This window comes from Belonocnema kinseyi, chromosome 6 (assembly GCF_010883055.1).
Source record: "Belonocnema kinseyi isolate 2016_QV_RU_SX_M_011 chromosome 6, B_treatae_v1, whole genome shotgun sequence".
Classification (NCBI taxonomy): domain Eukaryota; kingdom Metazoa; phylum Arthropoda; class Insecta; order Hymenoptera; family Cynipidae; genus Belonocnema; species Belonocnema kinseyi.
In genome coordinates this window covers 21,829,414-21,847,179 of record NC_046662.1, presented here as the reverse complement: position 1 = coordinate 21,847,179, position 17,766 = coordinate 21,829,414, and the positions used below count along the sequence as shown (strand labels likewise).

The 17,766-nt window shown below is 26.8% G+C and overlaps 1 protein-coding gene across 2 annotated transcripts in view; it reads left to right on the top strand.

Annotated features, from left to right (window-relative positions):
• Window positions 1-3,445: 3,445 nt before the first annotated feature.
• The window catches only part of LOC117174829 (ceramide kinase), a 49,850-nt gene continuing 35,529 nt past the window's right edge, over window positions 3,446-17,766 (top strand). Inside the window, exon 1 of one of the 2 annotated variants that reach the window (XM_033364207.1) lies at window positions 3,446-3,865. In XM_033364207.1, coding sequence (XP_033220098.1) covers window positions 3,724-3,865 — 142 coding nt within the window. In that variant the 5' untranslated portion in view covers window positions 3,446-3,723. Of the gene's footprint in view, window positions 3,875-17,766 lie in introns of both variants that reach the window. The other variant, XM_033364206.1, reaches the window with a different exon arrangement.

The following is a 17,766-nucleotide window of genomic DNA, read 5'->3' as shown; positions in this document are numbered from 1 at the left end:
TATTTTATTTACAAAAAAAGTTCTAAGGTTCAAAAAAACATTCAGTGAACTGAAAAACTGTGGTCGGTAATATAGGTATTTAGTTGTGTCACATGCCCTTAAAGTAAAATTAATTTTTTTATAGAACAATCATTTTCTCACTAAAGATATAGATTATATTAGAATTATTCAAATTTTAATTAATATCCATCGAAATATTTTCATTTCGGGTATATTAATTTTTCATATGTTTAGTTTATCCTATAAATATTCCCTGATCAGGTCTAAATTTGCCTCGAAACATGTTGGTTCCCTAGTAGTATAAAAAGGACAGAGAAAGAAAAAAGTGAGAGGTGGGTTTTGGTTGACTTTTCCCCTTTTTTTCTTTTGGTTATTTTTGTCTCGAAATAGCCGAAAAGAACAAATCGTAAACCCCCGATCTGTTACGTAATTTATAATCACAGCTGAATTTTGAATTAAAAAAGTTCAATTTTCAACAAAATAGTGATAAACTTTTAAAGAGATTTTCAACTAAAAACAATTAATCTTCAAAGAAAAAAATGATTTCTTAACAAAAAGTAGTTCAACCTATATTTTCAATCGAAATAGTTCAATCCTCAAGCGAAGAAGATTATTTTTAATTAAAAAGTTGATTTTTAATTCAAGAAATATGAAATTTCTACCATAACTGATGCATTTTTAAATTAAACAGACAAATTTCAAAAAGAAATTGTTGAATATTTATCCAAAAAAGATTTCAGTTTGACTTTCCAACATCAAAATATGTATTTTAAATTAAAAGAAAATTTTATACAAAAGAGAAAAATTTAAGAAAATTGTTGAATTTTCAACCTAACAGTTGCATTTCTATCCAAGAAAGATGCAATTTCTATTAATATAGATAAATTTTTTAATTTATAGGACAAATTTTCATTTTAAAAAATATTTCAGTTGACTTTTCAACATTAAAAAATTAATTTTAAACCAGAGTTGGATAGTAATTTGTTGTAGGGAACTAAGTTATTGAAAAGTTACGTTATTTGACACTTTCGGTAACTTCGCTACTTTAAAAATAAAGTAACTTATTACATAACATAGTTACGATTTTGGCAGTAACTTAGAATTTTCATTTTAGTTACTTTGAAGTTACGTTGTGTGTTTTGTATATTTTCTCCTATTGAGAAAGGTTTTTGTTTGAATGCAACTATGATTTATTTTAAATTGAAGTCTTTTTCAGTTGAAATAATATCAACTATTATCTTTCTGTAAAAAAAGTTGAATTTATTTTAGTTGAAAATTCAACTATTTAGTGTTCAGCTATTTAACTATTTGGTTGAAAATATACTTTTTTGTTGCAATTTAATATTTTCTGTATAAAAATTCAACCATTTGGTTGAAAATTCATGTTTTTTGCTAAAAATTTGAGTCTTTTGATAGGAAGTCCAAATTTGATCAAAAATTATCTTCAAGTTTGAAATTTTCCTGTTGTAGAAAATTCGTTTTTTGGTTTGGAAATTGTGGAAAGTTCAACTATTTAAATAAAAAGTACTTTTTTTGTTGATGATGAATAATTTTCAGTATAGAAAATTAACCATTTGGTTAAAAATTCATGTATTTTGTTAAAAATTAAGTATTTTTGTGGGAAGTCTAAATTAGGTCGGAAATTAGCTTTTTTGGGGGTGATTGAATTCTTTTGTAGAAAATTCTTCTTTTTTTTTGTTTGAAAATGCTAGACAATTATTAATTATTAATATTTGTTGAAAATTTGCCTCTCTTCTTAGAAGTTAGGTTTTTTGATATGAAAATGGTAAAAAATTCAACTTTTTGGATCAAAATTAATATTTTTGGTAACAAAATTCAACCATATGATTACAATTTCATTTAACTTGTTAAAAATTTAAATGTCTTGGTAAAAAGTCCAAATTTGGTCAAAAATAAAATTTTTGTTGTAAATTTAACTTTTTTGTAAAAAATTCTTATTTGATTGAAACTTGACTTTTTTGCTAGAAATTTGACTGTGTCTTTTTAAGTTAGTCTTATTGATCTGAAGATGGTAGAAAATTCAACTATTTGGTTGAAAATTAACTTTTTTTATCAAAATTAATATTTTTGGTTTGAAAATTCGACCATTTGCTTAAAATCGTATGTATTTCTGTTAAAAGTTTAAGTATTTTGGTAGAAAGTCCTTTTAACACTAAAATATAAATTTTAAAGAAAAAGTGAATATTCTGCGAAAATATGTAGTTTTATTTTAAACTTCAAAACGACGATTTTTTACCAACCAGTTACATTTTTATCTCAAAATGATTAAATTTCCAATGAAGCAAATGAATTTCCCAATCAAAAAGAAAAATTACGAAGTTAATTTTCTACGTAAATAGTTGAATTTTCAACCCAAACTAAGGATTTTTATCAAAACAATTGAATTGCCAACCAAAAGTGATGACTTTTTAACAAAATTGATGAATTTTTACATAAATAGTAAAATTTATAACTAAAAAGTTAATCCTGAGGAGAAAACAAGCGCAAAAAAAGAACTACAAATACTAGTAAAATAAATTACTAACAAGAATATTATATCGGGTTACCTCAAAATTTCATTTTAAAAATTTCCTTATTTTCGCTTCAGCAATTTTTTTTTATTTTCCCTGAATCTTAAATTTGTAAGATTTTTAGCATAGAATCTTTTAAAAAAGGTATAAAACAATTACAACTTTGAATTACAAAATTTCAAATTTATTCTTTTTGACAGCTATTTAACCCTTAAAGATCCCCTTACTTTGGTATAACGTTGAGGTCCCCATGGGGTCGTTGAAGACCCCACCCATAATTGTTTATTGCGTAGAAGGTTTTCAATATTTTGGCGTGAAATTTTTTTGGGCATTCCCTTAAGTGTCTCGTTATAAGATAATTTTACTGTTTAAATGATTTTTTAATTTTAAGACATTGACAAAAAATTAAAAACTGAAGCAGAACGAACTTCGTAAATTTCAATATAAAGTGTCAGAGTACTAACGACCCCATGGGAACCTTGAAGGTTTAAACTGTTTAAAGTTATAGAAATTCCCTGACTTTTGCAAGATTAAAAAAAGAAATTCTCTGGCCGATAAAACTCCTCACTTTTTTTAAAAATTATTATTGGCCACGTTCGTTTTTCCACTTGACAGGTTTCTTTGGCGCGTAAAGTTAGATTCATATTAACTATCTGTACAATCAATGTCAGTTTGTTTGATTTGTGAATCCCGCGAGCTGTTACGTAATTTAAGCACAGTTGAATTTTCAATTAATAAAGATAAATTTTTTAAATAATAGTTAACACTTTTTTAATCGGGCGCTGAGAGCAATTTGATTACACCAAAATTACACCTACAGGAAGCCTCTGGTGGGGCTCGTCTCGTGTGTAGGAGAGTGGAATAAACTGAGTCTCCATCAGCGACGCAGAGGTCCGTGTTAGTGTCGAGCCTCGAGGTTGAAACTTGAAACGCGGCATATGAGAATGAGAAACGAGAATTCTCCAGTTCAGCTAAACAGCTTCAGCTGTTCAGTCAGCTCGAGGCTCGAGCCATAGTGCCAACGGAGTAAGGTAGTTAGTGAAACCAGTTCGCGGATCGAAATCGTAGCTTCTTCCATTCATCAAAATTGCTCCCCCAAATTCAACTGTCAAACCGAGACAGACAATCGATCATAAAGTGGCTCAATTTTCGGCAAAACCTACCTCTTCCTTTGTTCTAACAGCAAACTCTAATGAACGAAACGAAAATGCAGGAACCTGATGATGGGTGCTCCAAAACGGTATTACTGAACACCTTTGTCATCAAAAGAAAAAGGTGCAGAGTGTACTTACATCGGGGAACTCTCATCTGGGAAACGGAAAGACCACCTTACAGTAAGTCTGGTACATATGACATGACATATATGCTAACAGTGAAGAGCGCATGTGGGTCAAAACAAAGCGGCCACTGGGTCGACAATGTCTTTTGACATCAAGAATCAAGTTAATCATCTAGGTTTTGGAATTATAACTACTATAGTTTCGAAAAATTCAGAAAAAAAAGAAACATCTTTTTCGGGGGCTACACAAGTGTCAAACCGAACAATCTTTGTCTCACTGGAGTTCTAAAAAAAAACAATAACTTTTTACAATATTGTTATCGCGATTGTCATACTAAATCCGAAATTAATCATTATTATCGGAAATTCGTGGAAAAATTGGAAACAATTGACAACGAAAATTCATGATTAAAACTTGAACAATACATTCTGCTTATCATTGCAATTATATGTGTCAATTGCTTAATATTAATCTAAAAACTAGAACCTACACCAAATTTATTTATGTAGGAAACAGCCAGATTTTTTTTTATTGTATATCACTGTCAAAGAATTAATCATATTTCTTCCTTCTTGCTTGTAGCTAGAAAGAAGGAAAAAGAAATATCAGTAATTCTTTGACAGTGGTATACGTACAAGAAAAATCTATCCGTTTCCTGAATAACTAATTTGTATAGGTTCCCTCAGAACAATAAAATATACCGGATATACCTTGATTTTTTTTTATTTTTAAAATAGTTATTTTATTTAAATTTAAAAATTAATTTCCATCTGTTAGTCGGTTATGAAAGAAACATCTCGTTTAGAAGAAATCTACTACCAAAAAGTTTTTTACTTATCAAGCTGTAATTTATGTTTTCTTCCTTACTGAATAAATGAACAGATTTCAGGGCATTTTTTGCAGATTCTACTAATTATTTTATAGATGACAATGATCATTTTGAATAATTCTGTGAGTTTTATAATTTCATTTTCGCTAAAATAGAATGTTAAAGTATACATTTCTTTGTGATATTCTACTTAAAATAATTCTAAAGATTTTACAGTGTTTCAAAAGATTTCAAAGCTTTCATAATATATAAAAGGATTTTGAACATTTCGAAAAAAAGTTCACGGGTTTTTAATAACTTAAAAAGGAGTTCAAAAATTTAAAACATTTCAGAAATGTTACATTCAAATATTTTAAAAAATTTCAAAAGTTTTCAATAAATTGGAGAAGATTTAAAAAGGTTTTAATGATATCAAATGAACACAAAAGATTTCACAAACACAGATTACAGAAAGATTTCAAATTTTTTTTTAATGATCTAAAATTAATACAACAGATTTCATAATGTTTTCAAAAGATGACAAAGAATTTCAAAGATTTTAAAAAGGTTACAGTACACGAGATTTCAAATATTTCGAAAGAATACAAGAATTTCAAACATTTCAAAAAGGGAAAAGTACACCAGGTTTCCAAATATTTCAAACATTTTAAATAATTTCGAAGTTTTTAGAATATTTCAAAGAATCCATGAGAATTTCAAGAATTTTAAAGATTTTGAAAGGGGTACAAAAAGATTTCAAATATTCCAGTGATTTCAAATAAAAGAAAAGTTGTAGGAAAAATTTCACAAGATTTCAAAATATTACACAAAGATTTTAAATATTCCTATGATTTCAAATAAATACAAAAGATATAGAAAAGATTTTACAAGTATTTAAAAGAATGTATAAGGATTTCAGAACATTCCAAAGGTTTGTAACAATTTCAGAAGGTATCAATAAATTTGAGATTTCAAAAAATTGTAATAATTTCAAACGAACACAAAAGTTTTCACAAAAAAAGATTAATTAAGATGTTACAAATATTTCAAAGATTTAAAATTATTTGAAAATATTTCACAAAGATTTTAAAGAATTCAAGGATTTTCTAGATTTTACAACATTTTAAATAGATTTAACAAAGACGACTTATGTTCGCAAAAATTAAAAATTTGTTTATTTATGATTCTGCTTTCTTTATAAATTGTGTGTCAGTAAAAAATGAAATGTTTCATCTTTTACATGTATAACAAACGGTTATTTGATTATTTGATTTAAAAAAAGTAGACCTGGAAAAACTTGATTTTTTGACGTGAAACACCTACAAAAGACATTTATTATTTTTATTTTTGGTTTAAATATATGAACTATTACACTTTTAGTTGAGGATTCATCTTCTTTTGCTGGAAATTAATATTTCAAATTAAAAAACTATGACATTTTTGGTTAAAAGCTGATCTTCTTCACTTGAAAATTCATATATTTTGTTTAAAATTCTTTTTTTTTGTAAAAAAATAATAGTATATGACAATTCGTCTTTTTTCGGTGGAAATTTCGTGTATTTGATTTTTCATTAACAATTCACTTTTCTGTTGAAAATTTGCTTTTTAGCAGACCTTTTCGACTTAAAATTTAAACACTCTTGTTAATTTTTTTTTCTGTTTTGACTGCAAATTAAACTATTTTGTTGAAAAATTGTTTTTTTTGATTCAATGTAACTGTTTTTAATTTAAAACAACTTTTTTTAAAATATCAACTATTACATTTTTTGTTAAGAAATCATTTTTTTTTTTGTTCAAGATTTTTTTTTCAATTGAAAAAAAGCCAAACAGATTTGTAGCTCGAAATAGGAAAGCTGAAATTTTTCTTCCACACTAAAATTCAAAATTGTCTCAAACATTCCTTGTTTTAGAAATGCTATGTCGGTTATGACTAATCCACGACTTTCATTAAAAAGTGTAACAACTATCATTCGAAAGTTACGAAAAAGTTTTTAAAAAAAATTCAATTTGGATATATTATATTTCTAAAATACAATAGTAACTAAAGAAGTAACAATAGGTCCTTTTTTGGGAAATGCAACTAAAAAAAAGTTACATTTTGAATCGGTAACCACTATTAAGAATGACTAATATTTGAAAAAGCCATCTTCCTGTGTTAATGACCCTAACACCTGGTCCTTGACAGTGGAATGTTAGTACAGTAGAAGAACTTCAAACATCCAAATCATGGTCAAAAGATTTAACTCTTCGAGATAAAAGATATCTTTAATCTCTTTAAAAAATGTCTTTCTACTAAAAATCGTGATTACATTTTTTTAAACTACCGTAAACAGTCGATTGTTTTAATAGTTTGAATTATATCCAATTGTCACATGGTGCAACATCGAGAAAACTTTTTAATTGGGAAAAACAATTTTTTTGTTTATATAGAAGCAATCCAATTTTGTTGTCCCAAACTCGAACCCAAAAAAACTAGGATTGTAGGTCAGGGATTTTGAAACGAATCTTGCAAAATTTAGGGAATTTCTGTAAGGGGCATTTTAAATAACTGTCAAGAATAATGAATTGTGAAATAAAAAGTTTTTAATTAAAATTGCTTTATTGCTTTTATAAAAGATTCTATGTTCAAAATGTTAGAAGATCAAGATTTCTGCTCTTTAAGTATTAATGGTTTGGGAAAATGAAAAATTTGTCATGAAAAAATGAGATAATATTGAGAATGAATTTTTGTTGAAAATTCAATGATTTGATTTTGAAAATTTAACTGAAATCTTTTTTGGTTGAATATTCAACTATTTTTTAGAAAATTTATATTTTTGGTTAATGAAATTTATCTATTTTATTAGAAATCTAATCTTTTTTATAAATACGCAGCTGTTTATCTTGTTTGGTTCAGAATTCAACTATTTTGTTGAAAATTCGCCTTTTTTGGTTGCATCCAACTGTTTTTGATTTAAAACTAATTATTGTTACATTATTAATTGCAAATTTATCTTTCTTGTTTGAAAATATAACTACTTGTTTAAAGGTTGAACTACATTGTTAAAAATCATTTTTTGTTGAAGATTCGTCATTTTAGTTGAAAATTCGTTGTGTTTTTGTTTGAACATTAATTTTTTCTGCTAACAATGTAACTATTTTAGTTTGAAATTCATCATTTTAGTTAAACATTCATCTCTTTTGTTAAACTATTTTGTTAAAAATTTATTTTTCAAATGGAAATTTCAACGACTTGAGTAAAACTTTAACTTCTTTGTTGCATTTTTTTAGTTGTTGTTTCTTCTCTAATCTCTTAGATTGAAAATCCAACTATTTTGTTGAAAATACTTTTTGTTTGCTCAAAAATAATTTTTTGAACTGAATGATTCATTGAAAATGAACATTTTTGTTGAAACTTCATCTTTCCGGGTTGAAAAGTCAACAGTTTTTTTAAATTCTAATTTTAGCTTAATAACTCAACTCCTTTGTTAAAAATTAATCTCTTTACAGAGGATATTTTTTGGTTGAAGATTCAACTGTTTTTGGTCGAAGTTTTGTTTGTTTGAAAATTCGACTATTTGTTTGAAAATATAAGGTTTTCAGTACAGTGCGAGTACCAACGTTTTTAACGAATATGTTTTATTTTTGTATCAAAAGTTCTTTAAAACATCAAGTATACGTTTTATTTAAAGGACTTGTTCGAAATCTCACTTTCACTATAGTAATAAAAAGATTGGCGATTAAAAACTAGATAACTGACTCTGTATTTGTCTTCCATCTTCTTTTTAATCTTCATTTTTAACAATAAAATTTTTAATACAAGATTGTGTCCATAAAAATGTTTATTTATTCTTTCTCCTTGATAACAGTTTCCTAACCATATTCCTTTACCTAAGAACTTTTAAATACAGTAAAATAATAAAATACTTCTTATATTATAGTATTGATATTAATAATATTATTTTAATAAAACTATTTGTCGCTTTTTTCAGCATCAAATATTTATAAAATTCGAAACTAAAATCTTAACTCTTCATTTTCTACCAAAAACTACTAATTAAAACTTGTTTTGATTCAATTTTTTGCGTTGCTATCAATAAAGGTATTTCTTGACATTATTATCGTTTCTTTATAAATATATATATACTTTGCTTAATTTTATAGTCCTTTCAGCGAAAAAACGCCTGTTACACTCTGATACCGTCGCACTAAATCTTTATTTTCGCGAAAGAAAATAATTTTTTAGTCTAAAAAGTTTTTTATTCTTAAATTCAGCATTTTCATATCTTGGAAGCAAGTTTATATATATACTTTAAATTAGAAATTATATTTTCAATTGTTATCTAAAGACGATTTTAAAAATCCACGAAATTTTAACCTCCAAATTCTCGAATGATTTACTCAGGATTGGTTAACTCTCTCCCCTCCCCCCTCTTCCCCCCCTCTCTGATCAAATTCATTTTCTTCAAATTAAGCTTTCTCTTTGAGATTGTAGACTTCCAAATTTTATTTATCGGAACTGGATAATATTTTCTGATAGAATATTTTTGGACTTGAATAAGCAGCACGTCATCTCGGAAGTGGTTTTTTTCTCATCTTTAAGTGATGATTTTGATTTTACAGAATGGTTTCTCGCTCTACTAAAAATCTCGGATTTCGTTGGTTATCTAGTTCGGTACTTCGGTATGTCAATTGTCGCACATGAAAAACTTGTATTTTTTTGTGTTAATCTTATCGCATGTTACAATTGTCACAAATTTTATAAACATTCATTAGATAGCTGTTTATTATTAATTCTTATAATAGTACGGACACTTGTACAGTTATATAATAATAACAGTCAACGGTAAAATCATTGTTGACATCTTGAGAACAATTATCCTATAATATGAATTTTATGATTATATATAGTTACTCTTTATAAATTGAACACATCATCGTTAGTAACGCTAAAAATATCGTATCGTGTCGATTTTAGAGAATCATTCTTATCATTTTAATCTTTTTTATTCATCTGCCATTCATAATTTTGATATCGATCCAAAGATTATAATCTTCTTTTTCATTTTAAAATCTTATGTTTGTTTTTGTCTGCATTTTTGTTTTGATTGTTTTATTTCAGTTCTTGTCATTGCATTGACTATTTGATTATAAGAACAACAGTTAATGTTCTTTAATATCTTTAATTTTTCAACTTAAAAGTTTATAAAGCATTTTCAACTAAATGTCTAATAATGTTTTGAGGAACTTTGAGAAAAAAACGAAAGAACATTTTCTTAAATTTCAATCAACTATAGAATTGCTTTTATGTGTAGGTTACTTAACAACATTGTTCAACTCATTATCTAAGTCATTATTTGAGAATGGTGATGATTATCCAACAGTAATTATTCTGTGTAAACATATTACTGGAACCAATTTCTATATGTATATGTAATCTTATTTGAGTAAAAGTATAAAAATAGTGTAAGTACAAATTATATGTGTGTTACATATTTCTACCAATCGATATTGATTAATTTCTGTCCTATATTTCAACATTTCTATTTCCCATTTCCGGAAAACTCTTCTTGTTAAACAAATCAATAACTCATTCGCCCAATCACTTATAGAGGAAGTCGAGTCTTAACTTTTTAACAAGGCTTTCGACAGCCAATAAATATGAAATTGCACGAATCTTTCATATTTTTATTTAGAGACAAATAGCTCGAGTGCTAATCATAACTATTTGTCGTTTAAAATGCGTTATTTCTTTTCGATGAGAAATCTAATTTATTCTTGGAACTTCTCAACATATTTTTCCAGCTAATCCTTTTTGAGATTATCCACAGATCGAAAATCTTATTTGTCATTGTCTTGATAAGCTTAAACTAAGGTTGTAGATCTCTTGTCTAATCAAGTCCATTGTTATTTTAGTTTTTGAGTGCAGGCGTACTTAAAACAATTCCTCATTATATTATACTCTTATGAATAGTTATATCTGCATCTGCCGAATCTAAAACACTGAAATTATAAAATGACAATTTATAAGTCTGCGCTTTAATTCAGTTTAATTTATTTTAATTGATTGAAATTGACCTAAATGCAGTTCATGGATACAGTTTGATTTACTTGAGTATAGTGGACTTTACTTGAATTGACTCGAATTCACTTAAATGCAGTTGAACTCTCTTGAAAAATTGTAGGTATTTACTTAAATTCATTTTAATTGATGTTAATTGAGTTGAGTTTACCTTCAATTTATTTGAACTTCCCTAATTCTCGTATAATTGAATGATTTTAATTTAAGACCAAGTCATGTTTAGGTCAAAGATGGGAGCGACCTTGTATTTTACTTAAACATATTTGAACTGGATGTCCCTGAAAAAAACTCGTTTTCTTGTTGATGCCCACCTCTGAATCAATATGCATATTCTACATTGATTTATGTACCTATTTCTACATTTACACAATAATTCTAAACGTTATTTCAGATGCATATTTGGAATCTGAATTTCATATTGTAAATTGAACAGCTAATTGAAATTAATGAATAAAAATACACTATTAGAAAAATCTGTAATAGATTTAGTATACATGTATTGGAAGCAAGAATGCACAATATGAAATTAAATTTAGTATACCAACGTACAGTAAGTTTATAACATTCGTACTGAATTTATTATACACGTACATGAACTTTAGTATACTCAAGTATACTCAAGTATAGTCAATTTAATTTCATGTTTTCATTTTTTCTTCTATTACATGTATATTAAATCTAATAATAAAGTACAGTGATTGGTCACTTGCATTGCACAAAAAAAAACTAGTGATTCAATTTGTTTTGAACTTAAGTTATGCTCGGTCTCTGTTTCATTGTCATAACTGAAAATCAATTGATTTGATTTCTATATTCGTATTAATATGAACCACTTATGGTTTAGTTTTATTTCAGTATACATTTTGACGCCGTTTTTTTGTCCAAAATGAAATTTTATTTTGTTACGGTGCTTGTAACCATTATAAAAAAAATACATCAGGTACATAATGAAGAAAAGGTGTAAATATTGTTGCTTAATGCTATAAAAAATTGTTAAGTTAAAAATGGTATTTAAAGTAAGTTGAAAAAGAATAATTTAAATAATTAAAAAACTCAGAAACGTTCTAGATACCTTCGAAAATTCTTGCTACGCTTCTGGAGATTCACATTTTTTATATTACAAGAGTCTACTAAACATTATAATCTATTATAGGGCTGCAAACAAAAATCTGTAAAAAATTTGAGAAGCCTTTTATGGCCTCTAGAAATGTAAAAAAAGTTGGCCTCCACAATAATATCAAAATTACGAAAATAAGAATTTTTTCAAATACTTTTCGTTAAAGCGCAGAACCAAGGAGTTTATAGATTAAATCCTAATTAATTATACCTTTTCAGTGTTCTGATACGCTGGTTTGCCACATACTTCTATTTCTGATTTCCAAAAAAAATATTGTTCAAAAAATTTTAGGATTTAGTATGTTCAAGCTCGATAATAACGTAATACGTTTAAAAATTACTTTCATGTTTAATATTTCACAATCTTTCCCTTATTCCTCCCTTCTTAAAGAACTCTTAGTTTTTTCTCTTTTTCTCGATTTTTCAAATCCATTAAGAAAATCCAACTACAGTGAAACCCTTCAATAGCCCATCCCAGAATTGACACCGCGTCGGAAGTTGGTGTAATGGGGGGTGTGCGGGGTCTGCGTTTGTCACTCAGGTGTCAACGAACAAAAGAGGAGCGGGCTATAATGAGTTAATTCCCACCCACCGTCAGCACCAAAATCTGCGCTATAGAAGAATTTCACTGTATTTGTGTTTAAAATTAAATTTTTTTAATTTAAAAAAGTCGTATACTTATATTTTTGGTTCGGAATTCTTCTCTTTCGTGTTATAAAATCTAGTATTTGGTTGCAAATTTAATTATTTTGTTGAAAATACAACTTTTTTGTTAAATTCATGTTTTTTGGTCAAAAATTCGACTACACTTAGTTGAACGTTGAACTACTCTGTTAAAAATCCATTTTTTTGGTTGAAGGTTCATATATTTGGTTGAAAGTAGAACTATTCTGTTGAACATTGGTTTTCATTTTGGTTGAAAATTAATTTTTCAATTGGATGTTTAACTGCTCCATTTTTTGTTGAGAATGTTTCTTTTTTTTTAGTAAAAAATTCAGCTATTTGGTTGAAAATTTATCTTTCTTTATTAAAAATTCAACTATAGTGGATATCTTCTATAGAGCCGATTTTGGGGCTGGCGGTGGGTGGAAACTAACTCAATTTAGCCCGCCCCGCTTTTGTTTGTTCACACTTGAATGCTCGCCTGATTGACAACCGTAGACTCCGCGTACCCCGCACATCTCCTATTACACCTACTCGCGGCGCGGCCTTAATTCTCAGAAGGACTATAGAAGGGAGGACTATTGAAGGGTTTCACTGTATTTGGTAGAGAATTTTTATTTTTTCAAGTAAAATAATCCCCTTGTTTCAAAAAGCATATGCTTGGTTGAAAAATGAACTATATGGTTGAAAATTCATCTTTTTGGGTGAAAAATTAAATTTTGCTGTTGAAAATTCATCTTCATTCTTCATAGTTGATGATTCATCTATTTTTTTAAAAATTCATCTTTTTTTGTTGAATTCAACTGGTTTATTTAAGTCGTCTTTTATGGCCGAAAATATATCCGGTTTGTTCTAAATCGTCATTTTGGTTTCGAAAATGATCTTTTCTGGTAGTAAAGTTATCTTTAAAAGATGAAAATAAATTTTTTTATGAATATCCAACTGGCTTGTTCAAAATTCGTCTTTTTTGGCTAAAAATTTCACTGTTTGGTGAAAAGCTCAACTGTTTTTTTGAAATTTAGTTTTTTGTTGTTGAAAAGTAATTATTTAAACTATATGAATTTACCCATTTCATTTTGGTTTAAAAAATTATATTTTTTAATTGAAAATTCAACTATTGGGTTAAAAATACAACTATTTTATTTAAGTCGTCTTTTCTGGTCAAAAATTTATATTTTTTGGTAAAAATTCGTCCTTTTGGTTTGAAGTTCTTTTTTTATGGTAGAAAAATCATTTTGCGTGGTTTTTTGTCCGCGAATAGCAAAAGTAAATCTAATTATTAAGGAATTTTAATGCAAAGAGATTTTTTTTTAATTTTAACGTTAGAGCGTTTTTTATTTTATGTAATATCATACTCAAGGAATTCTTCCTTGCTTAATTTTTTCTCATCTCTTATTCCTCCTCGCAACTCGTTAGCAAAGCTGAGGACACATGCAATATATAAATACACTCGATATAAAGTTTACATAAGAATTACATTCTCTAGATATGCTGGGAACATATATATATACTTGAATACTGCAGATATGGAAATTTCAACCTGAATGAACTTTTTACTTAACTTTTATAAACAGAACGTTCTTAATTTGAAAATTTATAATCCAGAGAGACAGAATGTGCTACATTCAAAATATCTTTAAATATCTAATATATTATATTAATAGTAATTGTATACATTCATAATGAAAAATTATAAAGAATTTTTGTCTATAATTCTTTTGTATTTAATATCGTTAGCTTATCTAAATATGCTGAACAACATCGTGCAAGAATTCAAATTCTTATTCAATGATTTACAGCATATTTATTAAAAGAATGTGCTGACGATAACTCATGATTTTTCCTCATGTTGCTGCTGAAGTTAATTTTTCACTCTTCACAAATTCGGAACAAATATTGATTATTGATTAAAGGTTTTGGCTTCAATTTATTTATCCTAATAGCAAAAGATGGACCTTCTGAAAAAATTATCTTTCATCTACTAAACGAATTGTTTTATATCTCTATTCTAATTAAATTATATGCCTTTCCATGCTCTAAAAACTTATTTATATATTTTTATTCTTATATTATGAAAACGGAAAATAATTGTGGTTATTGGTGATTATATTATTATGAATTAAAAATGTTTGTTTATGAAAATAACAACCTTTAATTGGATTTTATTCACTGTCATTTGATTCGAAAGATGACTTTTCTACGATAAAAGACGATTAAAGATTAAATTTATACCAAAAAATACGATTTTTCTACAAAATATATGAATTTCCCAGTCAAACTGTTGAATTTTTGTCCAGAAAAGCTCAATATTGAATTAAAAATATCATGTTCGAACAAAAAATGGAATCGTTCGAAATGGAATAATTCGAAAAAATAGTTCGAAAAAATAGTTCGAAAATTAGTTCTTAATAAAAAAAAAAACGAATTTTGTACTAACACATACATTTTCAATTAAAGAGATGACTTAAAATAAAACGATAAGTCTTTAACAAACCAAAAAATGAATTCACAACGAAAGGATTGAACACAAAAGATGAATTTTTATATAAGAAGATTTTTTTATAATGGAATAGTTAAATTTTCAACGAAAGAGATGAATCTTCAACGAAGAAAATTAATTTTGAATAAAGTAGTTTAACCTTCAGCTAAGCAGTTCAATTTTTGACAAAAAAGGTGAATTTTTAACAATACAGCTAGATTTTCAACAAATTAATTAAACTGTTCAGAAATTGTTTAAATTGTTGGTTGATGGATCAGTTTAAGAACCATTGTGTTTAAAAATAGAAGGCGCTATATATGCACGTAATAATAATCGAGTGGAAATAGCGGTGGACTTAGCACTGTTTAGCTTTCCCTGATATTATAAATATAAACGGTACATACATTGCTAAAAAAACTATTTTTATTTATTTAATAAATAAATTACACTATTTAACAGAAAACGAGACAATTTGTCGTACTAGTACAGCAATTTTTAATTTCGATAATATCTTCAGTTGTTAAATGCTTATTATTAAAATCCTATCATTGCCATCGAATTGTTAAAAAATTGAATTTTTAAGTATATTTTAGTCATCTTTCTTTGAAATGTTAACAGATATGAATACATTAAAATTGTAAATTTTAGGGTAAAAAATTGTGGACCCTTCATTTTTCACTTAAATAGATGTAAAAGAGCGAGAAAGTATGTTTTTTGAGTCAAATTAATTTCGTCAAAAATGGACTTAGCCCCGCTTCGCTTTCCCTGATGCAGTTGAAAATACCTTAATTAAGATACGTTATCTAACTATATTTAAATTAAGTAGTGTCAAAATTTAAATGTTCAGAATACTTGACAAGCCCAAATTGAATGTTGAAGCATACATTGATGCATTCAAAATTGAATAATTACAGATTAAAGTTGTTTGGTTGGAAATTTAAAACGATGAAAATATTATAATTTAAGTATGGAAGATTTATTGCTTGTAAACGGTCACTTTCTTTTTCAAGTCATTTTTTAAAGCAAAAATCACTATAGTAACGTTTTTAAATGAAAAGGCCACATTAATCCATCCCATTTTAGATTTTATCAACAACAACCAAATTAATTAATCGAGGTATGAAATCTATAATAATCTCTTTCCCCTATTCCCCTCTTCCTTCGTTTTCAAAGAATTCCTCTTTTTGCTCCTATTTTTAATAAACTTCTCTCTTTTTGTTGTTTTTTTTCATAATTGATTCAAAACTAATCTTTGTTTGTTGCACATTTTTTTATTTGGTTAACAATTTAATTGATTGAGAATTAAATTATTTTGTCGAAGTCAAAATTTTTGCCGAAAATTCAACTGTTTTATTGATCTATCTTCTTTTAGGACAGAAAATTGATCTTTTTTGTTGGAAAAGTCATTTTGCTTTCTCCGATGAACATTAACTTTCTTGTTGAAAATTCATCTGTATTCTACAAAATTCATCTTCTTGTGTTTGCACAGAAAAAACAGAAGATAAACTTTACATCGATTTCCGACGAAAGATTCTCTGCAACAAAAAATAACTTCACAGGATAAACGTTACACAAATCTCGGTTAAACCTTCTTTTGTTTTTCCATGACAAACACATGTTTTTTTGAAAGACGCAAAGTTGGCTAAACAAAACTTTATCGTTCTAAAAAATTTCCTGCAACAAATTTTATTCTTAGTTTTTTCTGTGTGAAAATTTTACTGTTTGATTAAAAATGCAATTGTTTTTGGTTTTAGTAAAATCTTTTTTGTTCGAAATTTTGATAATTCGATTGTAAATTCAACTACTATTTAGTTAAAAATTCAAATTTTTATTGAAAACACATCTCTGTTGCTTAAAAATGGAACTATTTATTTGTAAGTGTAACTGTTTGGTTGAAAAATATATATTTTTTTCATTTAAAATTCATCTAGTGGCTGTATAATGCATCTTTCTTGGTTGAAAATTAATTTTTTTGATGACAATTCATCTTTCGTGGCTTGAAAGTCCAATTTTTTCTAATACATTAGACTTGTTAGCTTGAAATGTTAGCTGCCTTGGTTTAAAATTACTTTTTTGTTAAAAATTCATCGTTTTGGGATTTCAAAAATATTTCAAAGATTTTAGAAATATTTCAAACAATTTCACAAAGATTTCAATGATTTCAAAGTTTAAAAAAAGGCGTGCACACCAGATTTCAAATATTTCGCATCAATTTCACAAAGATTTTAAAACTTTCAAATGATTAAAAAAATTTCAAAGATTTGAGAAAGGGTACACAAGATTTCAAAGATTTCAAAACGTTTCATAACTTTTTAGAAGATTTCAAAATATTTCAGAAAGATATTAAATATTTCAAGATTTCAAAATATTTCAGAAAGATATTAAATATTTCAAGATTTCAAACGAATATTAGATAAAAGATTACGAATTAATATTCCAGTGATTTCAAACGAAAATAAAAAAATCAGAAAGATTTCACAAATAGTATTTCAAAAAATTCAGAAGGATCTTAAAAGATTTCACATATAAAAATTAAAGAAAAATTTGACAAATTAAAGCCAACAACGTACATTAATCATTTCTAGAAGATTTCAAATTTTTCCAAAAATGTCGCAAAGATTTAAAAATATTTAAAAAGATTTTGAACATTTTACAAAGATTTCACAGAAATTTCAATATTTCGCAAGGATTTTAAATACTTTAAAAGATTTTAACGAATTCATAAAATACGGTAGCGAGACATAGACTTATCAAGAAAAAGATAAGAGTAAAATTAACGCAATTGACATGAGATTCATGCGCATAATAAGCGGGAAATCCCTAATGGA